We start from the raw sequence: 27400 nt of genomic DNA on the forward strand, positions 1-27400 counted from the left end.
GGACTTTTTGCTGGGTTGGCCACTAGCTGCAACGTGGACTACAGTAAGGCTGGGGAAAAGTTATCTGAGCGAGTGAGAATTATGATTTTGGATGTGGAAGAGACATCCCTGAACTGTTAACCCTTAAAGAGCCACAAGAGAACAGAATTTTGTTATATTTTCGTTAATTTCCCAAGACCTATAATAAAATCCTTGTTTTGTTTGAACCTTGTCTCCTTGCACTACTTGAGCAATCCCGCTGAAAGCTGTGTAGCCTCTCGTGACGTCACAGTGTGTGTGTGCGTGTGTGTGTGTGTGTGTGTGTGTTTGCGTGCGTGCGTGCGTGTGTGTGTGTGTGTGTGTGTGTGTGTGTGTGTGTGTGTGTGTGTGTGTGTGTGTGTGTGTGTGTGTGTGTGTGTGTGTGTGTGTGTGCAGTACAGTGGTGGCCAATCTGGCAAATCCTCTGGGTTTGGGTAAGGAGGGATAATCGGTTTTGACAGGAAATTGCCAGAAGAAGAACACAATGTCTAAAGGCTATTATGTGGGAGGTTCCACATTCACTGGAAGACAGGAGTGATTACTGGATATGTCCAACATCTTTGGGACCATAGAGATGCTATAAACAGACCATAGACTGTTCCATTTAATTCTGTGTTTGGGACAGACAGACCCCTTATTTCCATCCAACTGTATGTCTGTAATGAGTACGATGTGCTGTCTGTCTGTCTGTGTACTTCTGCATGCTGACATGCTGTATCCCATAGAAAGAATGTCCTAATGGATACAAACAAAGTAATCAACCTGTGTTTAGACTTGTCGATAGGCAGAAAATATGTCCAGAATCTTTGAGACTGACAGTCCCCAGTCCCCCCTGTTTCCGTCCAACCTCTGTGTGTTTTGACTTGAGACAGGCAGAGGATGCAGACAGGCCTCAGCGTTGGAGGAAGAAGCTGACCCAGAGGCAGACTGGGACTGGGCCTGGGGGTCAGGATCACCCTGGTTCTGATAGTGACCCAGACAGCATCAGTCGCCAGGCTCTGCTGGATCAGGTCGGTGGCACCGCAAGAATTACAGCCTTGGTGGATACCATCCATATGCCATTACCAATCATATAGATAAATGAATAAATACATTTGTATACATTTAAATACATTTGTCTCTATGATACCAATACGATTAATAATGTAAGAATATGTTACTGTAAAAGAAATGTAACCGAAACCCATGAGGTTGTCTTTCTGTCTCTGTGTCTCTCACAGTTTCATTTTCTACACAGTAGTATTGTAGGTGTTGATTATGATATTTTTGTGTTGGACATCAGCGCCATCTAGAGGCGTACAGAAACATGCACCGTCTCAGAGACGTCCTGTACCATCGATACTCTGCCATGCTCAGAGAAAAGATACACACACAGAGACAGGAGATACAACGACGTGCGGAGGCAGCTGGGGCAGTCACGGAGGACAAACACACACCGGTAAAGCACATTCAAATGTTATTCATGTAGGATTAGGCTTGCAACATTACAGTAACCTTCGCAAAATTCCCTGGTTTTCCATAAATCCTGGTTGGAAGATTCCCAAGATCAGGATGGAATAATCAGGAAATCCCGAAGCCTCCAACCCGGATTTCTGGAAATTTTGACAAATGTACAACCCTATGTATGACCAAGTGGACTGATAACGCACCCTATGAAACACTAATGAAACAACCTTATAAACACACAAAAACACATAATTCTGTTTCTTGCTTTCAATACTTTCATTCAGTATTACACACTGAGATGTAGGTAAGAGAAGTTATGTAATACCAGTCGATCGCCAACAGGGGTCAGTGTCAGGCTACTAATTAGTCTACCAGGGCTCTCCACCCCTCTTCCTGGAGAGCTGCCATCCCAGGGTTCTACACTAGATTTTTCCACCTGGTGGCACCAACACATGATTTGGTTTCACCATTTAAAAAATATATAATGACCTGGCCTGTGTCCCATAATGTGGCTGCATTCCATGCAGAACCAGGCCAATAATGACTAGCCATCTTTTAAATTAGCATGTCCTTGTGTTCTTACAGTAATTTGGATAGATTTACTGTAACAGGTCTGGTGTACAGTAGTTACCCTTTAATTCAGGTACGCGCCAGCCAGACTGTTGTGTTCGGCTACCAGGTGTTTCTGGGTGTTTCTGTAGCACACTTGTGATGGAGTTTTCAAAACAAATGGCAACTGGATTGATGCAAATAATCATGATTGTGCCAGGTAGGCATAGACTACTTTGTAGTTACCAGGCCTAGAATTTTGTGATTTAGGGGCAAGGCCATTTGGCCTTCAAGAGGATCCCAATCTGCCAGGGCAGCAAGGCCATCTGTCAGGGCACCAAGGCCATCTGTCAGGGCACCAAGGCCATCTGCCAGGGCACCAAGGCCATCTGCCAGGGCACCAAGGCCATCTGTCAGGGCACTAAGGCCATCTGCCAGGGCACCAAGGCCATCTGCCAGGGCACCAAGGCCATCTGTCAGGGCACTAAGGCCATCTGCCAGGGCACCAAGGCCATCTGCCAGGGCACCAAGGCCATCTGTCAGGGCACTAAGGCCATCTGCCAGGGTACTAAGGCCATCTGTCAGGGCACTAAGGCCATCTGCCAGGGCACCAAGGCCAACTGCCAGGGTACTAAGGCCATCTGTCAGGGCACTAAGGCCATCTGCCAGGGCACCAAGGCCATCTGCCAGGGCACCAAGGCCATCTGCCAGGGTACCAAGGCCATCTGTCAGGGCACTAAGGCCATCTGCCAGGGCACCAAGGCCATCTGCCAGGGCACCAAGGCCATCTGCCAGGGCACCAAGGCCATCTGTCAGGGCACCAAGGCCATCTGTCAGGGCACCAAGGCCATCTGCCAGGGCACCAAGGCCATCTGCCAGGGCACCAAGGCCATCTGCCAGGGCACCAAGGCCATCTGTCAGGGCACTAAGGCCATCTGTCAGGGTACTAAGGCCATCTGCCAGGGTACTAAGGCCATCTGTCAGGGCACTAAGGCCATCTGCCAGGGTACCAAGGCCATCTGCCAGGGCACCAAGGCCATCTGCCAGGGCACCAAGGCCATCTGCCAGGGCACCAAGGCCATCTGTCAGGGCACTAAGGCCATCTGCCAGGGTACTAAGGCCATCTGTCAGGGCACTAAGGCCATCTGCCAGGGCACCAAGGCCATCTGCCAGGGCACCAAGGCCATCTGCCAGGGCACCAAGGCCATCTGCCAGGGCACCAAGGCCATCTGTCAAGGCACCAAGGCCATCTGTCAGGGCACTAAGGCCTTCTGCCAGGGCACCAAGGCCATCTGCCAGGGCACCAATGCCATCTGCCAGGGCACCAAGGCCATCTGCCAGGGCACCAAGGCCATCTGTCAGGGCACTAAGGCCATCTGCCAGGGCACCAAGGCCATCTGCAAGGGCACCAAGGCCATCTGCCAGGGCACCAAGGCCATCTGTCAGGGCACTAAGGCCATCTGCCAGGGTACTAAGGCCATCTGTCAGGGCACTAAGGCCATCTGCCAGGGCACTAAGGCCATCTGCCAGGGCACCAAGGCCATCTGCCAGGGCACCAAGGCCATCTGCCAGGGCACCAAGGCCATCTGCCAGGGCACCAAGGCCATCTGCCAGGGCAGCAAGGCTATTAACCAAAATAGGCAATTCAATTGATTAGAAACACTAGGTGTAAAAAAAATAACACTTGGTAAAAAAAACAAGTATATGTAAATGTAAAATGCACATAAATAGCCACTTAACCCTAATTGCTTCTGTAAGTCGCTCTGGATAAGAGCGTCTGCTAAATGACTAAAATGTAAATGTAAAATGTAAATAATTCGGCTAGACTATGCTGATTGGCTACAGCCTCTCATGTCCACAGCAACGCTGACATGAGGGAGGCGCCAGAAAATGTAGCCAAACTTGAATGAGACTTTTAATTACATAGGCCTATACACACTGAGTGTACAAAATATTAAGAACACCTTCCTAATATTGAGTTGCAAACCACCTTTTGGCTTCAGACCAGCCTCAATACGTTGGGGCATGGATTCTCCAAGGTGTCGAAAGCGTTCCACAGGGATGCTGGCCCATGTTGACTCCGATGCTTCCCACAGTTGTGTCAAATTGGCTGGATGACCATTCTTGATACACACGGGAAACTGTTGAGCATGAAAAGCCCAGTAGCGTTGCAGTTTTTGACACAAACCGGTGCACCTGGCACCTACTACCATACCCCGTTCAAAGGCACTTTAATCTTTTGTCTTGCCCATTCACCCTCTGAATGGCACACATACACAATCCATGTCTCAATTGTCTCAAGGCTTAAAAATCCTTCTTTAACCTGTCTCCTCCCCTTCATCTACACTGATTGAAGTGGATTTAACAAGTGACATCAGTAAGGGATCATAGCTTTCACCTGGATTCATCTGGTCAGTCTATGTCATGGAAAGAGCATGTTTTGTACACAGTGTATATATGCCAAAAGCTAGTCATGTTTGACAAATATAATGTAGGGTAATTAAAATGAACGTCTAAAGGCTTGATTCTATCGACTCGAGGCTTGGTTCATTAAGATAGGAGAGAAAGGCCAGTGCCTGTTGCGCACCGCAACATCACCCACCTTGCAATCTGAGCGGAGGCAGTCAGCATTTTGAAACTATTTGTTTAAAACCTGGACGTCATTTTATGAAACATGTCTACCTTGTTTCAAAGTAGCCTGTAGCCATAATCCAACCATATCCTATATGTTGAGGGAATTCCTTTATAAACACTTCTTCATATGCCATTGAAACCAGCATTTCTCTCATGTTATAGTGGGTTTTAACTTTCTTTCATTTTCCAGTAGCCAAAGCCACAATAGTCATATTAGCAACCCATGCTAGTTGTTGCATCTTTAGATCTCCCTTCTTTCTACATTTCAAATGGATATTTTAATCTCTGACACATGAAACCGCTAGCATGTGTGGTGCGCTTTTAAGAATGATGTTTTCAGCTAATTGCATTTTGGAACAATTTGCGGGTATAGCTTACTGCCGTGTGCTCATTGCTGCACTTATAATACGAAGAAATAATAGTTTATCAACATTTTAAGCTAAACATTCTGATCTGTTGCATCAGCCTCATTGCTTTTTAAAAGTTTTTTTATGTACAATGGTTGTATAATCTCCCGAGTGGCGCAGTGCTAGCTGTGCCACTAGAGATCCTGGTTCGAATCCAGGCTCTGTTGTAGCTGGCCGCGACCGGGAGACCCATGTGGCGGCGCACAGTTGTCCAGGGTAGGGGAGGGAATGGCCGGCAGGGATGTAGCTCAGTTGGTAGAGCATGGCGTTTGCAATGCCAGGGTTGTGGGTTTGATTCCCACAGGGGGCCAGTATGAAAAATATAAAAAATAATGTATGCACTCACTAACTGTAAGTCTCTGGATAAGAGTGTCTGCTAAATGACTAAAATGTAATGAATTTGGGATCTATCATCCCAGAGTCTGTTTGGAATATTTATTTCTCGGACAGAACAACAATCTGACCAATAGAATAGGTAAACTAATCTACTATGGGGGATAGTAGATTGATATAGGCTAGTGATTTTGCTGTTCGTTACTCGTCTTGTTGGCTGAGGAAAAGTAACGTAGACAGTTCTAACATCTTCAAAGTGCGCCTCGGAATTCGATAAGGGACGCACACTGTTGATTTCCCTATGTGTCTGTCTTCATTACTTGTGGGCCTACTTCGGAGCTGCGAGGCATGTGAGAAGGACCCGATCACGTGACGGGTATTGGCTAATAAGAGTTCAGATTTCTGAGAGAGCCATGTGAGTGAGAGGTGCTTTGAAGAACAACGATTGGAAGCTGGGTGCAGGGAATTATAATTAAAATAGTTCAAACCTACAGGAGGGTATCTCTCCAGGAAGACGGTTGGAGTTAAAACCTACAGGAGGGTATCTCCAGGAACAGGGTTAGAGTTAAAACCTACAGGAGGGTATCTCCAGGAACAGGGTTAGAGTTAAAACCTACAGGAGGGTATCTCCAGGAACAGGGTTAGAGTTAAAACCTACAGGAGGGTATCTCTCCAGGAACAGGGTTAGAGTTAAAACCTACAGGAGGGTATCTCCAGGAACAGGGTTGGAGTTAAAACCTACAGGAGGGTATCTCCAGGAACAGGGTTGGAGTTAAAACCTACAGGAGGGTATCTCTCCAGGAACAGGGTTGGAGTTAAAACCTACAGGAGGGTATCTCCAGGAACAGGGTTAGAGTTAAAACCTACAGGAGGGTATCTCTCCAGGAACAGGGTTAGAGTTAAAACCTACAGGAGGGTATCTCCGGGAACAGGGTTGGAGTTAAAACCTACAGGAGGGTATCTCCAGGAACAGGGTTGGAGTTAAAACCTACAGGAGGGTATCTCCAGGAACAGGGTTAGAGTTAAAACCTACAGGAGGGTATCTCCAGGAACAGGGTTGGAGTTAAAACCTACAGGAGGGTATCTCTCCAGGAACAGGGTTGGAGTTAAAACCTACAGGAGGGTATCTCCAGGAACAGGGTTGGAGTTAAAACCTACAGGAGGGTATCTCCAGGAACAGGGTTGGAGTTAAAACCTACAGGAGGGTATCTCCAGGAACAGGGTTAGGGTTAAAACCTACAGGAGGGTATCTCCAGGAACAGGGTTGGAGTTAAAACCTACAGGAGGGTATCTCCAGGAACAGGGTTGGAGTTAAAACCTACAGGAGGGTATCTCTCCAGGAACAGGGTTGGAGTTAAAACCTACAGGAGGGTATCTCTCCAGGAACAGGGTTGGAGTTAAAACCTACAGGAGGGTATCTCTCCAGGAACAGGGTTGGAGAGCTCACAGACCCAGACTGGTGTGGAGATGATCTAAAGTTGTAAAGCACCTCTTGCTTTTAGTTTCCACCTGACTTCAGTGTGTTCTCCTCGATACAGGCCCTGGTTCATTGTCCTAGTGAAGAGAGACCTACAGTATATGTCAATACAATGACCCCCCCTTCCTGCCCCACTCCCCACAACATCCCCCAAACATCTCCCCCTACCACACCACGTCGTCTAAGCTCAAATACACAACCCTGTCCCTGAGAATCAAAGCCCCAATCAAACCCAGCCACCTTACATGCCTCACACACTCCTCCCCACACCAGGCTCATACAGTAGATCTCCCAAAGTGACACGCATATTATTGACATCATTAGACCTGCAATTAACTAACAACTTACTTGATCCTTTGAGACCTGAAGTCAGGATAGTATCATTGTCTAGGGGGGTTATATTGTCGTAACAGCTGAAGTCAGGACAGTATCTTTCACTAGGGGGGTTATACTGTCGTAATACGGGGGGGTGGATGAGTTTGAATGGTGTACTTGACTGATTGTACTCTTTTATCTATAAAACTGTCTTCGATTTTAAGTTTGATGGTAGTAATAGTAAGTAGTGATAGTATTTTAATGTGTCCATGTGTTACCTGATCTTGCAGGTGTTTTTGAACTTACAGCACATGATCTATATAATCACAATAAAGATTCTCATTCTTATGGCAAAGCAAGGCCTAGATTAAATCCGTATCGTGGAAGATCCACGTTATAGCGCGATTGAAATTTAAAAGGCAATGTTCGCGGAGACTGCTTTCACGGTAAACGCTGCGTATAGGCTCAATTGGAAATTACCTTTAACATTTCAATCACGCTATAAAGTGGATCATTCTGCGATACGGATTGAATCTAGCCCATAACCAGGGATCAAGACGTGATTGACTTTGATTTTGACTGTCTGGGTGTGAGTGGAGCAATAAATAAAGGTTTAAGTCCCTGGGAAAGAGACTGTGGAGGTGCAGGTTGAAAGAAGTGTGGTTGGCAAATCCTGTCTTGTCTTCCCCTACCATAAAACCTTGAGCTTCTTCAGGAGGCAGTGATTGTGTTCTCTAATGACACGAAGCTAGACAAAGACAAAGGTGAGACAAAGAAGCCAGTATAAACTACTATTAACACCTTTATGGGGTTGCCCAGTAGGAACCCTTTAGTACAAATTGCTGAGGAAATGAAACTGTCCTTTGTTTCCTCAGCCCCGCTGTAGAGTTTAGACCGAGAGACTCTGGTCAGAGTCAGTCGGTCCCAATCCGCTCCCTCCCTTATTCTCCCTTAGTCCTACGGTGTTTGTAGATTTGTAAGGTGGAAGCAATGTGTTGGAAGCTCTTCGGCTCCACGACATTGCTTATTACCTATCCAGACACTACTTCCAGGCTTCCTCGCGTTTGTCCGTTAAACATCCACATGATGAACGAGACATGAGAGGATAGTAAATGCACCTATCCGGAACCTTCAGATCTGTAAACATCGAAGGGTTAAGTCCAAGTTTGTAGGGTAGGGAACGAATTGGGACGGGTCGACCTAGATGGGCAGGGGATGGCAGGACCAACGCAGGCAGAGACAGGGACACCCTGCAGGGGTCCTAATGGGTCCTAGCTGTAGTTAAATGGCTTCCTGTGGCTCTGTATTTGCTTCTCATTTGTTCTGTGTGCTCTGGTTCTCCTCCTTTAAGTCCCTGTTCTCACCTACCCCTCCCTCCTTCTCTCTCTCTCTCTCTCTGCCTCACTCTCTCTATCACTCTGTTCATGTCTGTCTATCTGTCTGTCTGTCTGTCTACAGATGTAGGATCTTAATTTGATCACCCTGTTTCAGGAGAACTTTCCTGCAATGCAGGACATTTAAAACGTATAGTGTATTTGACGCTTCTGAAGTTTAATATTTCCACTTACGAAAAATGTATCAACCCCTACAAAAAATGTCCATTTATGATAAACCACATAATAATTCACATTTCCCTTTGCTGCAGGATTATTTTCTTGCTGTAGCAAACTGGCTCAAATGAAGATCATACATCTGTATATTTCCTCAGAAACTGAGGAAGCTGACCTGTTCTACTCTCTCCCATGACAACACATACCTGAGGTCTCTTCCTCAAACCAGCTACTACCTGGTAAGCCTCACACATACAGTATGATGTCCAAGAGGATCATTAGTCATTAGATAATAAGACACGTTTAAAAAAAAGTTAAATAATGTAACGTTTATAAGATATTGATGCTCTACGGCAGTTTATATAGCTAGCATAGAGTACTAGCTGAATTGCGTAGCGTAGCCCTCCAGCCCAATGTCATCACATTGTCCCTAATCTCTCTCTCTACCTCTATCTCTATCTCTTCTCTATCTAATCTCTATCTCTTCTCTATCTCTTCTCTATCTCTCCTCTATCTCTGCTCTATCTCTTCTCTATATCTATCTCTTCTCTATCTCTCCTCTATCTCTCCTCTATCTCTTCTCTATCTCGATCTCTTCTCTATCTCTCCTTTATCTCTCCTTTATCTCTCCTCTATCTCTTCTCTATCTCTTCTCTATCTCTATATCTCCTCTATCTCTCCTCTATCTCTTCTCTATCTCTCCTCTATCTCTCCTCTATCTCTTCTCTATCTCTCCTCTATCTCTTCTCTATCTCTTCTCTATCTCTATATCTCCTCTATCTCTCCTCTATCTCTTCTCTATCTCTCCTCTATCTCTCCTCTATCTCTTCTCTATCTCTCCTCTATCTCTTCTCTATCTCTTCTCTATCTCTATATCTCCTCTATCTCTCCTCTATCTCTTCTCTATCTCTCCTCTATCTCTCCTCTATCTCTTCTCTATCTCTCCTCTATCTCTATATCTTCTCTATCTCTCCTCTATCTCTCCTCTATCTCTCCTCTATCTCTCCTCTATCTCTCCTCTATCTCTATATCTTCTCTATCTCTCCTCTATCTCTCCTCTATCTCTCCTCTATCTCTTCTCTATCTCTCCACTATCTCTCCTCTATCTCTATACTTCTCTATCTCTCCTCTATCTCTTCTCTATCTCTCCTCTCTCTCCTCTATCTTTTCTCTATCTCTTCTCTATCTCTCCTCTATCTCTCCTCTATCTCTCCTCTATATCTATACTTCTCTATCTCTCCTCTATCTCTCCTCTATCTCTCCTCTATCTCTTCTCTATCTCTCCTCTATCTCTTCTCTATCTCTCCTCTATCTCTCCTCTATCTCTCCTCTATCTCTCCTCTATCTCTCCTCTATCTCTCCTCTATCTCTCCTCTATCTCTATACTTCTCTATCTCTCCTCTATCTCTCCTCTATCTCTCATCTATCTCTTCTCTATCTCTCCTCTATCTCTCCTCTATCTCTCATCTATCTCTCCTCTATCTCTCCTCTATCTCTCCTCTATCTCTCCTCTATCTCTCCTCTATATCTCTTCTCTATATCTATCTCTTCTATATCTCTATCTCCCCTCTGAGATCTTGGGCCTTCAGAACCAGTTGTCTCGGCATGGTTGTCTGAAGTCCCTCCAGGACCAAGAGGACTTTTGTTTCAAGGTTAACCACCACAACCACAACCGTGGTCCAGTCCAGCTGCAGAGAACACTACAGGAGATCAGGAAGAGGAGTTGAGTTCTCGTCCTGTTATCTTCAATGTCAACATTGTAACTGGAAAGGGGTTCGTTTCCCGAGAGCTTAGGCAATGGATGAAATATTATCTTGAGTGCTATAAGTCAAAAGTAGTGCACTATATAGGGAATAGGGTACAATTTGGGACTCAGCCTGTGATCTTTATGTGCTATATGATCTTGACAGTGATTGGCAGCCAATCTGCACCTGATGTGATGTCAGCGGGATGGGGGTGGAGCCAGCAGGAGATGTTAGGACAGCCCACTAGAATCCACGTCACCACCGCGGAGAGAGGACACCTGGACCAGGTGAGTCATCGATGCTCAATTAAGTCGACCTGAATGTCCCCAAACTCAATTCTGTTTTCAATACAGTCAATTCAGGATGTCAGGCTGGGCAGGAGATGTGAGGCGTACAGAGAATTTCGCGTCCTATTTACAGGGCTAATGGTAACTACTTCTCAACTTCTAAAGATACAATCAACCATGGACGAATAATAGTTAAGCTAGCTTCACGTTGAAATAATGGTGTCCTTTGGGCTAATCAGATGTCAATGTAGCCTTCATAAACCCAACCTCACTCCGAATTTTACTATCACATCCAGCTTGTGTAAGAAGAGTTACTTTAAACTATTCAATGTTACTCAGGTAGTCTACGCAAAAGAGTGTGTAAGCTGATCGATGTCTAAATGTGTTGTTGACATGATAGCTCAGCTGAATGGAACGCAGCCTGTTACCAAAGCTAAGCAGGGTATATAGAGGTAGAGGTAGGAGTCAATGTTTAGGCAGTAATCGTTGGACTGTGGATTCACATTTTATTTCAATATACCTCTTATACCTTCTTTCAATATAAGATTTGAAATAGTATTTGAACCCAGGCCTGCAGAGCTCTGGCGTAGCCCACCCAGGACATTAGGGATTCTGGGTAGAAGAGTAGTGGAGCCTGGTGCTGACAACTCTTCCATCGGTGTGAATTCTCACCGTTCCCATGGCAAACATGGCGGGCCGACAGCCACACACACACACACAGCCTTCTTTGCCCACGCCAGGACAGCATTCCCCACATCCCCAAGAAATACCGCCCCCCCCTCCCTCCCCGCTCCCCGTCTCCCCGTCTCCCAAAAATAAAGCAATGATAGCCGAAGCCAAACTAGGGAAACGCGGCGCAGTGCCGTGCTCATTTACTTTCAGTATGAATCAATCCGTCTGTTTAGTTATTTATATATAAGGATTTATTATTCTATTTATGCTTTCCCCGTTTTCTATGGACCTCTACTAGTGATCTCATCATTGTGTTGAATTTCCCAGCTGTCTGTGTACTATCTGTATGGAGAATTAGACATGTCAGTACTGTACATAGCACACAGAGGTATTTTGACCTCACCTCAGCAGAGAGAATCTTAGTCAATGCTAGGATACGGTTATGAGGTAAATGCTATGCCTTGACAACACTGGAAATTAACTTTTGATGTTATGTCATAAACGTCTTACTTACTTGAGTACCTGCCTCGTGCACAAATGTGATTTGGTTCTGGGTTTAGAGGTTAGTATACCAGTATCCATCACATCTCTCTCTCTCTCTCTCTCTCTCTCTCTCTCTCTCTCTCTCTCTCTCTCTCTCTCTCTCTCTCTCTCTCTCTCTCTCTCTCTCTCTCTCTCTCTCTCTCTCTGTCTCTCTCTGTCTCTCTCTGTCTCTCTCTCTGTCTCTCTCTCTGTCTCTCTATTTCTCTCTCTCTCTCTCTCTCTCTCTCTCTCTCTCTCTCTCTCTCTCTCTCTCTCTCTCTGTCTCTCTCTCTCTCTCTCTCTGTCTCTCTCTCTGTCTCTCTCTCTCTGTCTCTCTCTCTCTGTCTCTCTCTCTATCTCTCTCTTCTCTCTCTCTTCTCTCCTCTCTCTCTCTCTCTCTCTTTCTCCTTCCCACCCCCTTCCCTCTATCCTCTACAGCCTGTGGGGTTTGTATAGGCCTGCTACACTGTGCCGTGAGTAAACCACACCCTGCTCCTCTCTCCTCTAGCTCCTCTGTGGTACCAGTTATCATCCACCAGACAGAGTGTGTCTTCACCTGAGAGATCAGTGTTATCGGGTGTGAGCGTCGACGTCACGAGGGTACCCTTGAGAAGTAGCACATCATTAGGAATATATTAACAATGCAACACGTACTGTGCGGGTCACACACACATCGCATAGAGATGTGGTGGCCAGGGAGGATGAGGGGAGTCTGTACGGCGGTGTGTTACCCGACCGAGAGGCCTGCCGACTGGGCAGCACAAGGAGGAAGGTTGGGCCCCCCTGGAGAGGACATTACCAGTCAGGGTGTGAGGTTCTGGTCCTACTAATCTTGGAACCCAGAACCAAGTCTTGTGTGCCCTAGCTAGCCTGAATCAAATCGCCTGCAGAATCCAATCGAGTAGCTAGCTTGCGCCATTTCATTCTGGGGGGTGGGGAGTGTTCAAACCTGAGCTAACTGACTGTGAGGCCTATCTCAGTGTGTGATTTGATGTTTGCTCACAGATTGTCCTTCCAGAGACAGGGAGAAGGCTTATGCCGGGAGAGAGACTTCCAGAAAGAGATCTTCGAGAGAGACTTCCAGAAAGAGGGCCTGGGGAGAGACTTCCAGAAAGAGGGCCTGGGGAGAGACTTCCAGAAAGAGGGCCTGGGGAGAGACTTCCAGAAAGAGGGCCTGGGGAGAGACTTCCAGAAAGAGGGCCTGGGGAGAGACTTCCAGAAAGAGGGCTTGGGGCGAGACTTCCAGAAAGAGGGCTTGGGGAGAGCTCTGCAGCCTGCCTCCTCTCACAGCAGCAGGAACAGGACGATACTGAGAAAATGTTTCCCAAAGTACGTGTCAAACCACACGCACGCACGCACTCACACACACACACACACACACTTAATGGGGCGCTGAGAGGTAAACACACCTGCAGGAGGGATAGCGTCATCCCCTGCCCTGACCCTCTCCCTCACACACACACACACACACTGCTGCTGCGGTCTGATGATGTCTTGACTCTTGACCATCCTATTGGAGGGCTATGCTTCCCCCTCATCCCAGACCCAAACCCAAGCTTGAGTCTCAATCCAAGAATGGCAATAACAGTCAGCTTTAAAGGAATATGTAGGATTTGGAACGCTTGTGCCAAAAACTGTTGTGGATGTTTTTTTTCGAAAAAAAGCCATAATGATTCATTCTATTTTCTGGAAGTATTCAGTAGAGAATAATGAGAGAGAGAGAGAGAGAGAGAGAGAGAGAGAGAGAGAGAGAGAGAGAGAGAGAGAGAGAGAGAGAGAGAGAGAGAGAGAGAGAGAGAGAGAGAGAGAGAGAGAGAGAGAGAGAGAGAGAGAGAGAGAGAGAGAGAGAGAGAGAGAGAGAGAGAGAGAGAGAGAGAGAGAGAGAGAGAGAGAGAGAGAGAGAGAGAGAGAGAGAGAGAGAGAGAGAGAGAGAAGAGAGAGAGAGAGAGAGAGAGAGAGAGAGAGAGAGAGAGAGAGAAGAGAGAGAGAGAGAGAGAGAGAGAGAGAGAGAGAGAGAGAGAGAGAGAGAGAGAGAGAGAGAGAGAGAGAGAGAGAGAGAGAGAGAGAGAGAGAGAGAGAGAGGAGAGAGAGAGAGAGAGAGAGAGAGAGAGAGAGAGAGAGAGAGAGAGAGAGAGAGAGAGAGAGAGAGAGAGAGAGAGAAGAGAGAGAGAGAGAGAGAGAGAGAGAGAGAGAGGCACGAAGGACCCATAATTCTCACACCTCTGTGTCACAATGGAACTGGGCAAACAGTCCTGGCTGGAGAGACCAGAGGGAACTGGAGGGGGATGGAGGAAAGCAGAGGGAACTGGAGGGGGATGGAGGAGAGCAGAGGGAACTGGAGGGGGATGGAGGAGACCAGAGGGAACTGGAGGGGGATGGAGGAGACCAGAGGGAACTGGAGGGGGATGGAGGAGACCAGAGGGAACTGGAGGGGGATGGAGGAGACCAGAGGGATGGCAAATAGTGGGTAAACAGAACTGCTGAGCTGGCATTACTCACCCTGGCCCAGTGCTGACAAGCAGGAATGGGAGAGATGGAAGGAGGGAAGGGAGGGAGGGAGGCAGAGGAGGGAGGGAGGGAGGCAGGGTAGGGTCTCAGGTCCGCCCCGCTACCTGGCATGAGTCATCCATCACCAACTGGTTTGACACACTCTCTCTTCCTAACAGTGTTTGGGCTGTAGGTGTTGTCTCTGTGTGTGGGAAAACAGCGCTGAAGACATTTTACATTTACATTTTAGTCATTTAGCAGAAGCTCGTATCCAGAGCGACTTCCAGTTAGTGAGTGCATACATTTTCATACTCAAGACAGCACTGAAATGGCGTCATTACACCCAGCTTCGTCTGCTGGGATGTTATTTCTCAACTGCAGAAACGCTGGCCATCTGCCATCTGCCATCTTCCATCTCCCCCCCAAATGGTTTAACCCTTATTGGAGCAGTGGTTAGCTGGTCTGCCTACAGGCTAGGCAGGATACCTCGGACTCACAAGGGGCGTTACACTGTCGCCATTCGCAAAAATTGCTACAATTATTTATTTCCCTCCTTTTCAATTTAGATATTTGGAGTGGGTGAATGGGGGACTTCCTGGGTTATAGGATCATTCAGAATGATAATCAGGATGGTGGGCCACACAACCAGGATAGGACATATAGTGTGAGGGTTAGTACTGCCGTTGGCTTAGAGGTGGTAGGGGTGGAGGAGAGGAAAGTGAGGGGTGGGGTGGAGGAGAGGAAAGTGAGGGATGGATGGGGTGTGAGAGGAGAGGAAAGTGAGGGATGGAATGTGAGAGGAAGGAACGTGAGGGATGGGGTGTGAGAGGAGAGGAAAGTGAGGGAAGGGGTGTGAGAGCAAGGAAAGTGAGCGATGGGGTGTGAGAGGAGAGGTAAGTGAAGGATGGGGTGTGAGAGGAGAGGAAAGTGAGGGATGGGGTGTGAGAGGAGAGGAAAGTGAGGGATGGGGTGGAGGAGAGGAAAGTGAGGGGATGGGGTGGAGGAGAGAGGAAAGTGAGGGATGGGGTGGAGGAGAGGAAAGTGAGGGATGGGGTGGAGGAGAGGAAAGTGAGGGATGGGGTGTGAGAGGAGAGGAAAGTGAGGGATGGGGTGTTAGAAGGGAGGAAAGTGAGGGATGGGGTGTGAGAGGGGAGGAAAGTGAGGGATGGGGTGTGAGAGGAGAGGAAAGTGAGGGATGGGGTGGAGGAGAGGAAAGTGAGGGATGGGGTGGAGGAGAGAAAAGTGAGGGATGGGGTGGAGGAGAGGAAAGTGAGGGATGGGGTGGAGGAGAGGAAAGTGAGGGATGGGGTGGAGGAGAGGAAAGTGAGGGATGGGGTGGAGGAGAGGAAAGTGAGGGATGGGGTGTGAGAGGAGAGGAAAGTGAGGGATGGGATGTGAGAGGAAGGAACGTGAGGGATTGGGTGTGAGAGGAGAGGAAAGTGAGGGATGGGGTGTGAGAGCAAGGAAAGTGAGCGATGGGGTGTGAGAGGAGAGGAAAGTGAAGGATGGGGTGTGAGAGGAGAGGAAAGTGAGGGATGGGTGTGAGAGGAAAGTGAGGGATGGGGTGTGAGGGGAGAGGAAAGTGAGGGATGGGGTGTGAGAGGAGAGGAAAGTGAGGGATAGGGTGTGAGAGGAGAGGAAAGTGAGGGATGGGGTGGAGGAGAGGAAAGTGAGGGAAGGGGTGGAGGAGAGGAAAGTGGGGGATTGGGTGTGAGAGGAGAGGAGAGGAAAGTGAGGGATGGGGTGGAGGAGAGGAAAGTGAGGGATGGGGTGGGGGTGGAGGAGAGGAAAGTGAGGGATGGGGTGGAGGAGAGGAAAGTGAGGGATTGGGTGGAGGAGAGGAAAGTGAGGGATGGGGTGTGCGAGGAGAGGAAAGTGAGGGATGGGGTGTGAGAGGGGAAGAAAGTGAGGGATGGGGTGTGAGAGGGGTGGAAAGTGAGGGATGGGGTGTGAGAGGGGAGGAAAGTGAGGGATGGGGTGGAGGAGAGGAAAGTGAGGGATGGGGTGGAGGAGAGGAAAGTGAGGGATGGGGTGGAGGAGAGGAAAGTGAGGGATGGGGGTGGAGGAGAGGAAAGTGAGGGATGGGGTGGAGGAGAGGAAAGTGAGGGATGGGGTGTGAGAGGAGAGGAAAGTGAGGGATGTGAGAGGAAGGAACGTGAGGGATTGGGTGTGAGAGGAGAGGAAAGTGAGGGATGGGGTGTGAGAGCAAGGAAAGTGAGCGATGGGGTGTGAGAGGAGAGGAAAGTGAAGGATGGGTGTGAGAGGAGAGGAAAGTGAGGGATGGGGTGTGAGAGGAGAGGAAAGTGAGGGATGGGGTGTGAGAGGAGAGGAAAGTGAGGGATAGGGTGTGAGAGGAGAGGAAAGTGAGGGATGGGGTGGAGGAGAAGAAAGTGAGGGAAGGGGTGGAGGAGAGGAAAGTGGGGGATTGGGTGTGAGAGGAGAGGAAAGTGAGGGATGGGGTGGAGGAGAGGAAAGTGAGGGATGGGGTGGAGGAGAGGAAAGTGAGGGATGGGGTGGAGGAGAGGAAAGTGAGGGATGGGGTGGAGGAGAGGAAAGTGAGGGATGGTGTGTGCGAGGAGAGGAAAGTGAGGGATGGGGTGTGAGAGGGGAGGAAAGTGAGGGATGGGGTGTGAGAGGGTGGAAAGTGAGGGATGGGGTGTGAGAGGGGAGGAAAGTGAGGGATGGGGTGTGAGAGGGGTGGAAAGTGAGGGATGGGGTGGAGGAGAGGAAAGTGAGGGATGGGGTGGAGGAGAGGAAAGTGAGGGATGGGGTGGAGGAGAGAAAAGTGAGGGATGGGGTGGAGGAGAGGAAAGTGAGGGATGGGGTGGAGGAGAGGAAAGTGAGGGATGGGGGTGGAGGAGAGGAAAGTGAGGGATGGGGTGTGAGAGGAGAGGAAAGTCAGTGATGGGGTGTGAGAGGGGAGGAAAGTGAGGGATGGGGTGTGAGAGGAGAGGAAAGTGAGGGATGGGTGTGAGGAGAGGAGAGTGAGGGATGGGGTGTGAGAGGAGAGGAGAGTGAGGGATGGGGTGTGAGAGGAGAGGAAAGTGAGGGATGCGATGTGAGAGGAAGGAACGTGAGGGATGGGGTGTGAGAGGAGGGGAAAGTGAGGGATGGGGTGTGAGAGCAAGGAAAGTGAGCGATGGGGTGTGAGAGGAGAGGAAAGTGAAGGATGGGGTGTGAGAGGAGAGGAAAGTGAGGGATGGGGTGTGAGAGGAGAGGAAAGTGAGGGATGGGGTGTGAGAGGAGAGGAAAGTGAGGGATGGGGTGTGAGAGGAGAGGAAAGTGAGGGATGGGATGTGAGAGGAAGGAACGTGAGGGATGGGGTGTGAGAGGAGAGGAAAGTGAGGGATGGGGTGTGAGAGAAAGGAAAGTGAGCGATGGGGTGTGAGCAGAGAGGAAAGTGAAGGATGGGGTGTGAGAGGAGAGGAAAGTGAGGGATGGGGTGTGAGAGGAGATGAAAGTGAGGGATGGGGTGTGAGAGGAGAGGAAAGTGAGGGATGGGGTGAGAGGTGGAAAGCAAGTCGCCACATGGGACATGGGGGAGTATGGGAAGTGTCCCCGCCGTCATGACAACTCTGATGCTCAGTGACACACTGCTACCTTGGTTTCCTCTTCTCAATAAACCACAGGAGACTTATTTTTATTAAATCAATATAAATGAATAAAACTGTTAATGTTTTGACTTGAATGTTGTGTATGCTCCACTTACAGGGGAAGTTTCCCAAGTTTGCAACCCTTCAGCCTAGTTTTCTGAAGAACTTGAAGACGGTGATGCCAACTGTGGTATGTTAACCCTAACCCTAACCCCGTGGTATGAAAACCCTAACCCTGAGGTATGTTAACCCTAATCCTAACCGTGTGGTATGACAACCCTAACAATGTGGTATATTTACCCTAACCCCGTGGTATGTTAACCCTAACCCTGAGGTATGTTAACCCTAACCCTGAGGTATGTTAACCCTAACCCCGTGGTATGTTAACCCTAACCCCTGTTAACCCTAACCCTGTGGTATGTTAACCCTAACCCTGTGGTATGTTAACCCTAACCCTGTGGCATGTTAACCCTAACCCTGTGGTATGTTAACACTAACCCTGTGGTATGTTAACCCTAACCCCGGTTAACCCTAACCCTGTGGTATGTTAACCCTAACCCTGGTTAACCCTAACCCTGTGGTATGTTAACCCTAACCCTGTGGTATGTTAACCCTAACCCTGTGGTATGTTAACCCTAACCCTGTGGTATGTTAACCCTAACCCTGGTTAACCCTAACCCTGTGGTATGTTAACCCTAACCCTGTGGTATGTTAACCCTAACCCTGTGGTATGTTAACCTTAACCCTGTGGTATGTTAACCCTAACCCTGTGGTATGTTAACCCTAACCCTGTGGCATGTTAACCCTAACCCCGTGGTATGTTAACCCTAACCCCGGTTAACCCTAACCCTGTGCTATGTTAACCCTAACCCCGTGGTATGTTAACCCTAACCCTGAGGTATGTTAACCCTAACCCTGTGGTATGTTAACCCTAACGCCGTGGTATGTTAACCCCAACCCCGGTTAACCCTAACCCTGTGCTATGTTAACCCTAACCCCGTGGTATGTTAACCCTAACCCCGTGGTATGTTAACCCTAACCCCGGTTAACCCTAACCCTGTGCTATGTTAACCCCGTGGTATTTTAACCCTAACCCTGTGGTATGTTAACCCTAACCCTGAGGTATGTTAACCCTAACCCTGTGGTATGTTAACCCTAACCCCGGTTAACCCTAACCCTATGGTATGTTAACCCTAACCCTGAGGTATGTTAACCCTAACCCTGTGGTATGTTAACTCTAACCCCGGTTAACCCTAACCCTGTGCTATGTTAACCCTAACCCTGTGGTATGTTAACCCTAACCCTGTGGTATGTTAACCCTAACCCTGTGGTATGTTAACCCTAACCTAGTATGTTAACTGTTTCATAGCTGTTTCTGTCCAATGAGATTTCATGCATCATATACACTGACTTCATAAAACAGGTGACATCAATAAGGGATCCTAGCTTTCACCTGGATTCCCCTGGTCAGTCTATGTCATGGAAAGAGGAGGTGTTCCTAATGTTTTGTACACTCAGTGTATATTGTATCATATACAGTGAGGGAAAAATGTATTTGATCCCCTGCTGATTTTGTACGTTTGCCCACTGACAAAGAAATGATCAGTCTATCATTTTAATGGTAGGTTTATTTGAACAGTGAGAGACAGAATAACAACAAAAAAATCCAGAAAAACGCATGTCAAAAATTTTATAAATTGATTTGCATTTTAATGAGGGAAATAAGTATTTGACCCCCCTCTCAATCAGAAAGATTTCTGGCTCCCAGGTGTCTTTTATACAGGTAACGAGCTGAGATTAGGAGCACACTCTTAAAGGGAGTGCTCCTAATCTCAGTTTGTTACCTGTATAAAAGACACCTGTCCACATGTAACAGTGTTGCTTCCGTCCCTCTCCTTGCCCCTACCTGGGCTTGAACCAGGGACCCTCTGCACACATCGACAACAGTCACCCTCGAAGCACCGTTACCCGTCGCTCCACAAAAGCCGCGGCCCTTGCAGAGCAAGGGAAACAACTACTTCAAGGTCTCAGAGCGATTGACGTCACCGATTGAAATGCTACTAGCGCGCACCGCTAACTAGCTAGCCATTTCACACCGGTTACACACAGAAGCAATCAATCAATCAGATTCCAAACTCTCCACCATGGCCAAGACCAAAGAGCTCTCCAAGGATGTCAGGGACAAGATTGTAGACCTACACAAGGCTGGAATGGGCTACAAGACCATCGCAAATGGAAGAAACACAAAATAACTGTCAATCTCCCTCGGCCTGGGGCTCCATGCAAGATCTCACCTCGTGGAGTTGCAATGATCATGAGAATGGTGAGGAATCAGCCCAGAACTACACGGGAGGATCTTGTCAATGATCTCAAGGCAGCTGGGACCATAGTCACCAAGAAAACAATTGGTAACACACTACGCCATGAAGGACTGAAATCCTGCAGCACCCGCAAGGTCCCCCTGCTCAAGAAAGCACATATACAGGGCCGTCTGAAGTTTGCCAATGAACATCTGAATGATTCAGAGGAGAACTGGGTGAAAGTGTTGTGGTCAGATGAGACCAAAATCGAGCTCTTTGGCATCAACTCAACTCGCCGTGTTTGTAGGAGGAGGAATGCTGCCTATGACCCCAAGAAAACCATCCCCACTGTCAAACATTATGCTTTGGGGGTGTTTTTCTGCTAAGGGGACAGGACAACTTCACTGCATCAAAGGGACAATGGACGGGGCCATGTACCGTCAAATCTTGGGTGAGAACCTCCTTCCCTCAGCCAGGGCATTGAAAATGGGTCGTGGATGGGTATTCCAGCATGACAATGACCCAAAACACACGGCCAAGGCAACAAAGGAGTGGCTCAAGAAGAAGCACATTAAGGTCCTGGAGTGGCCTAGCCAGTCTCTAGACCTTAAACCCATAGAAAATCTGTGGAGGGAGCTGAAGGTTCGAGTTGCCAAACGTCAGCCTCGAAACCTTAATGACTTGGAGAAGATCTGCAAAGAGGAGTGGAACAAAATCCCTCCTGAGATGTGTGCAAACCTGGTGGCCAACTACAAGAAACGTCTGACCTCTGTGATTGCCAACAAGGGTTTTGCCACCAAGTACTAATCATGTTTTGCAGAGGGGTCAAATATTTATTTCCCTCATTAAAATGCAAATCAATTTGTAACATTTTTTACATGTGTTTTTCTAGATTTCGTTGTTGTTATTCTATCTCTCACTGTTCAAATAAACCTACCGTTAAAATTATAGACTGATCATGTCTTTGTCAGTGGGAAAACGTACAAAATCAGCAGGGGATCAAATACTTTTTTCCCTCACTGTATATTTACAGTTGAAGTCGGAAGTTTACATACACCTTAGCCAAATACATTTAAACTCAGTTTTTCACAATTCCTGACATTTAATCCTAGTAAAAAGTCCCTGTCTTAGGTCAGTTAGGATCACCACTTTATTCTAAGAATGTGAAATGTCAGAAAAATAGTAGAGAGAATTATTTATTTCAGCTTTTCTTTCTTTCATCACATTCCCAGTGGGCCAGAAGTTTACATACACTCAATTAGTATTTGGTAGCATTGCCTTTAAATTGTTTAACTTGGGTCAAACGTTTCGGGTAGCCTTCCACAAGCTTCCCAAAAGAAGTTGGGTGAATTTTGGCCCATTCCTCCTGACAGAGCTGGTGTAACTGAGTCAGGTTTGTAGGCCTCCTTGCTCGCACACACTTTTTCAGTTCTGCCCACAAAATGTTCTATAGGATTGAGGTCAGGGTTTTGTGATGGCCACTCCAATACCTTGACTTTGTTGTCCTTAAGCCATTTTGCCACAACTTTGGAAGTATGCTTGGGGTCATTGTCCATTTGGAAGACCCATTTGCGACCAAGCTTTAACTTCCTGACTGATGTCTTTAGATGTTGCTTCAATATATCCACATAATTTTCCTTCCTCATGATGCCATCTATTTTGTGAAGTGCACCAGTCCCTCCTGCAGCAAAGCACCCCCACAGCATGATGCTGCCACCCCCGTGCTTCACGGTTGGGATGGTGTTCTTCGGCTTGCAAGCAACCCCCTTTTTCCTCCAAACATAACGATGGTCATTATGGCCAAACAGTTTTATTTTTGTTTCATCAGACCAGAGGACATTCCTCCAAAAAGTACGATCTTTGTTCCCATGTGCAGTTGCAAACCGTAGTCTTTTTTATGGCGGTTTTGGAGCAGTGGCTTCTTCCTTGCTGAGCAGCCTTTCAGGTTATGTCGATATAGGACTCGTTTTACTGTGGATATAGATACTTTTGTACCATCTTCACAAGGTCCTTTGCTGTTGTTCTGGGATTGATTTGCACTTTTTGCACCAAAGTACGTTCATCTCTAGGAGACAGAACGCGTCTCCTTCCTGAGCGGTATGACGGCTGCGTGGTCCCATGGTGTTTATACTTGCGTACTATTGTTTGTACAGATGAACGTGGTACCTTCAGGCGTTTGGAAATTGCTCCAAAAGATGAACCAGACTTGTGGAGGTCTACAATTTTGGGCTGATTTCTTTTGATTTTCCCATGATGTCAAGCAAAGAGGCACTGAGTTTGAAGGTAGGCCTTGAAATACATCCACAGGTACACCTCCAATTGACTCAAATGATGTTAATTAGCCCCTCATTTTCTGGAATTTTCCAAGCTGTTTAAAGGCACAGTCAACTTAGTGTATGTAAACTTCTGACCCACTGGAATTGTGCTACAGTGAATTACAAGTTAAATAATCTGTCTGTAAACAATTGTTTGAAAAATTACTTGTGTCATGCACAAAGTAGATGTCCTAATCGACTTGCCAAAACTATAGTTTGTTAACAAGAAACTTGTGGTGGTTGAAAAACGAGTTTTAATGACTCCAACATAAGTGTACATAAACTTCCGACTTCAACTGCAAATATACCTGTATATGTTAATGTATTGTATATGTATCGTATAATTTGTATTTAATTGTATAATATATCCTTATTGAGAGCAGGGAGTTGAGGAGATACCTGAGAAGAGTAAGAGAGCAGAGATGACAGTGAGGAGGCTGAGACACATGCACACCCTGTCCCTTATCAACATGGCTGTCTCTCAGAGGTTGGTATGGCTTAGCTAGCTAACACACCCTGTCCCTTACCAACATGGCCGTCTCTCGGAGGTTGGAATGGCCTAGCTAGCTAACACACCCTGTCCCTTATCAACATGGCCGTCTCTCAGAGGTTGGTATGGCCTAGCTAGCTAACACACCCTGTCCCTTACCAACATGGCCGTCTCTCAGAGGTTGGTATGGCCTAGCTAGCTAATACACCCTGTCCCTTACCAACATGGCCGTCTCTCAGAGGTTGGTATGGCCTAGCTAGCTAACACACTCTGTCCCTTACCAACATGGCCGTCTCTCAGAGGTTGGTATGGCCTAGCTAGCTAATACACCCTGTCCCTTACCAACATGGCCGTCTCTCAGAGGTTGGTATGACCTCGCTAACACACCCTGTCCCTTATCAACATGGCCGTCTCTCAGAGGTTGGTATGGCCTAGCTAGCTAATACACCCTGTCCCTTACCAACATGGCTGTCTCTCAGATGTTGTTATGGCCTAGCTAACACACCCTGTCCCTTATCAACATGGCCGTCTCTCAGAGGTTGGTATGGCCTAGCTAGCTAACACACCCTGTCCCTTACCAACATGGCCATCTCTCAGAGGTTGGTATGGCCTAGCTAACACACCCTGTCCCTTTCCAACATGGCTGTCTCTCAGAGGTTGGTATGGCCTAGCTAGCTAACACACCCTGTCCCTTACCAACATGGCTGTCTCTCAGAGGTTGGAATGGCCTAGCTAGCTAATACACCCTGTCCCTTACCAACATGGCTGTCTTTCAGACGTTGGAATGGCCTAGCTAGCTAATTTACCCTGTCCCTTACCAACATGGCTGTCTCTCAGAGGTTGGTATGACCTAGCGAACACACCCTGTCCCTTACCAACATGGCTGTCTCTCAGAGGTTGGAATGGCCTAGCTAGCTAATACACCATGTCCCTTACCAACATGGCTGTCTCTCAGAGGTTGGTATGGCCTAGCTAGCTAATACACCATGTCCCTTACCAACATGGCTGTCTCTCAGAGGTTGGCATGTCCTAGCTAGCTAACACACCCTGTCCCTTATAAACATGGCTGTCTCTCAGAGGTTGGAATGGCCTAGCTAGCTAATACACCATGTCCCTTACCAACATGGCTGTCTCTCAGAGGTTGGCATGTCCTAGCTAGCTAACACACCCTGTCCCTTACCAACATGGCTGTCTCTCAGAGGTTGGTATGGCCTAGCTAGCTAACACACCCTGTCCCTTACCAACATGGCTGTCTCTCAGTGGTTGGTATGACCTAGCTAACACACCCTGTCCCTTATCAACATGGCTGTCTCTCAGAGGTTGGTATGGCCTAGCTAGCTAACACACCCTGTCCCTTACCAACATGGCTGTCTCTCAGAGGTTGGTATGACCTCGCTAACACACCCTGTCCCTTATCAACATGGCCGTCTCTCAGAGGTTGGTATGGCCTAGCTAGCTAATACACCCTGTCCCTTACCAACATGGCTGTCTCTCAGATGTTGTTATGGCCTAGCTAACACACCCTGTCCCTTATCAACATGGCCGTCTCTCAGAGGTTGGTATGGCCTAGCTAGCTAACACACCCTGTCCCTTACCAACATGGCCATCTCTCAGAGGTTGGTATGGCCTAGCTAACACACCCTGTCCCTTTCCAACATGGCTGTCTCTCAGAGGTTGGTATGGCCTAGCTAGCTAACACACCCTGTCCCTTACCAACATGGCTGTCTCTCAGAGGTTGGAATGGCCTAGCTAGCTAATACACCCTGTCCCTTACCAACATGGCTGTCTTTCAGACGTTGGAATGGCCTAGCTAGCTAATTTACCCTGTCCCTTACCAACATGGCTGTCTCTCAGAGGTTGGTATGACCTAGCGAACACACCCTGTCCCTTACCAACATGGCTGTCTCTCAGAGGTTGGAATGGCCTAGCTAGCTAATACACCATGTCCCTTACCAACATGGCTGTCTCTCAGAGGTTGGTATGGCCTAGCTAGCTAATACACCATGTCCCTTACCAACATGGCTGTCTCTCAGAGGTTGGCATGTCCTAGCTAGCTAACACACCCTGTCCCTTATAAACATGGCTGTCTCTCAGAGGTTGGAATGGCCTAGCTAGCTAATACACCATGTCCCTTACCAACATGGCTGTCTCTCAGAGGTTGGCATGTCCTAGCTAGCTAACACACCCTGTCCCTTACCAACATGGCTGTCTCTCAGAGGTTGGTATGGCCTAGCTAGCTAACACACCCTGTCCCTTACCAACATGGCTGTCTCTCAGAGTTTGGTATGGCCTAGCTAGCTAACATAAAATGTCCCTTACCAACATAGCTGTCTGTCAGAGGTTGGTATGGCCTAGCTAGCTAACACACCCTGTCCCTTACCAACATGGCTGTCTCTCAGTGGTTGGTATGACCTAGCTAACACACCCTGTCCCTTATCAACATGGCTGTCTCTCAGAGGTTGGTATGGCCTAGCTAGCTAACACACCCTGTCCCTTACCAACATGGCTGTCTCTCAGATGTTGGAATGGCCTAGCTAACACACCCTGTCCCTTACCAACATGGCTGTCTCTCAGTGGTTGGTATGACCTCGCTAACACACCCTGTCCCTTACCAACATGGCTGTCTCTCAGAGGTTGGTATGGCCTAGCTAGCTAACACACCATGTCCCTTTCCAACATGGCTGTCTCTCAGAGGGTAGTATGACCTCGTTAACACACCCTGTCTCTTACCAAAATGGCTGTCTCTCAGAGGTTGGTAGGACCTAGCAAGCGAACACACCCTGTCCCTTACCAACATGGCTGTCTCTCAGAGGTTGGTATGGCCTAGCTAGCTAACATAAAATGTCCCTTACCAACATAGCTGTCTGTCAGAGGTTGGTATGGCCTAGCTAGCTAATTTACCCTGTCCCTTACCAACATGGCTGTCTCTCAGTGGTTGGTATGACCTCGCTAACACACCCTGTCCCTTATAAACATGGCTGTCTCTCAGAGGTTGGTATGACCTAGCTAACACACCCTGTCCCTTATCAACATGGCTGTCTCTCAGAGGTTGGTATGGCCTAGCTAGCTAACACACCCTGTCCCTTACCAACATGGCTGTCTCTCAGTGGTTGGTATGACATCGCTAACACACCCTGTCCCTTATAAACATGGCTGTCTCTCAGAGGTTGGTATGGCCTAGCTAGCTAACACACCCTGTCCCTTACCAACATGGCTGTCTCTGAGGTAGGTATGGCCTAGCTAGCTAACACTCTGTCCCTTACCAACATGGCTGTCTCTCAGAGGTTGGTATGGCCTAGCTAGCTAACACACCCTGTCCCTTACCAACATGGCTGTCTCTCAGAGTTTGGTATGGCCTAGCTAGCTAACATAAAATGTCCCTTACCAACATAGCTGTCTGTCAGAGGTTGGTATGGCCTAGCTAGCTAACACACCCTGTCCCTTACCAACATGGCTGTCTCTCAGTGGTTGGTATGACCTAGCTAACACACCCTGTCCCTTATCAACATGGCTGTCTCTCAGATGTTGGTATGGCCTAGCTAGCTAACACACCCTGTCCCTTACCAACATGGCTGTCTCTCAGATGTTGGAATGGCCTAGCTAACACACCCTGTCCCTTACCAACATGGCTGTCTCTCAGTGGTTGGTATGACCTCGCTAACACACCCTGTCCCTTACCAACATGGCTGTCTCTCAGAGGTTGGTATGGCCTAGCTAGCTAACACACCATGTCCCTTTCCAACATGGCTGTCTCTCAGAGGGTAGTATGACCTCGTTAACACACCCTGTCTCTTACCAAAATGGCTGTCTCTCAGAGGTTGGTAGGACCTAGCAAGCGAACACACCCTGTCCCTTACCAACATGGCTGTCTCTCAGAGGTTGGTATGGCCTAGCTAGCTAACATAAAATGTCCCTTACCAACATAGCTGTCTGTCAGAGGTTGGTATGGCCTAGCTAGCTAATTTACCCTGTCCCTTACCAACATGGCTGTCTCTCAGTGGTTGGTATGACCTCGCTAACACACCCTGTCCCTTATAAACATGGCTGTCTCTCAGAGGTTGGTATGACCTAGCTAACACACCCTGTCCCTTATCAACATGGCTGTCTCTCAGAGGTTGGTATGGCCTAGCTAGCTAACACACCCTGTCCCTTACCAACATGGCTGTCTCTCAGTGGTTGGTATGACCTCGCTAACACACCCTGTCCCTTATAAACATGGCTGTCTCTCAGAGGTTGGTATGGCCTAGCTAGCTAACACAC

General features: G+C 47.9%; 1 protein-coding gene across 1 annotated transcript in view; it reads left to right on the forward strand.

Annotated features, from left to right (window-relative positions):
* The window catches only part of LOC121581319, a 45806-nt gene that overhangs the window by 17577 nt on the left and 829 nt on the right, over nucleotides 1-27400 (forward strand). Inside the window, exons 2-9 of the mRNA XM_041896853.2 lie at nucleotides 891-1028; nucleotides 1301-1456; nucleotides 8888-8968; nucleotides 10304-10451; nucleotides 10640-10761; nucleotides 12961-13284; nucleotides 18154-18225; nucleotides 23034-23137. Of these exons, the coding sequence (XP_041752787.2) occupies nucleotides 891-1028; nucleotides 1301-1456; nucleotides 8888-8968; nucleotides 10304-10451; nucleotides 10640-10761; nucleotides 12961-13284; nucleotides 18154-18225; nucleotides 23034-23137 (1145 nt within the window). The remainder of the gene's footprint in view (nucleotides 1-890; nucleotides 1029-1300; nucleotides 1457-8887; nucleotides 8969-10303; nucleotides 10452-10639; nucleotides 10762-12960; nucleotides 13285-18153; nucleotides 18226-23033; nucleotides 23138-27400) is intronic.

The sequence above is a fragment of the Coregonus clupeaformis genome, chromosome 1, assembly GCF_020615455.1.
Source record: "Coregonus clupeaformis isolate EN_2021a chromosome 1, ASM2061545v1, whole genome shotgun sequence".
NCBI classification, from domain to species: domain Eukaryota; kingdom Metazoa; phylum Chordata; class Actinopteri; order Salmoniformes; family Salmonidae; genus Coregonus; species Coregonus clupeaformis.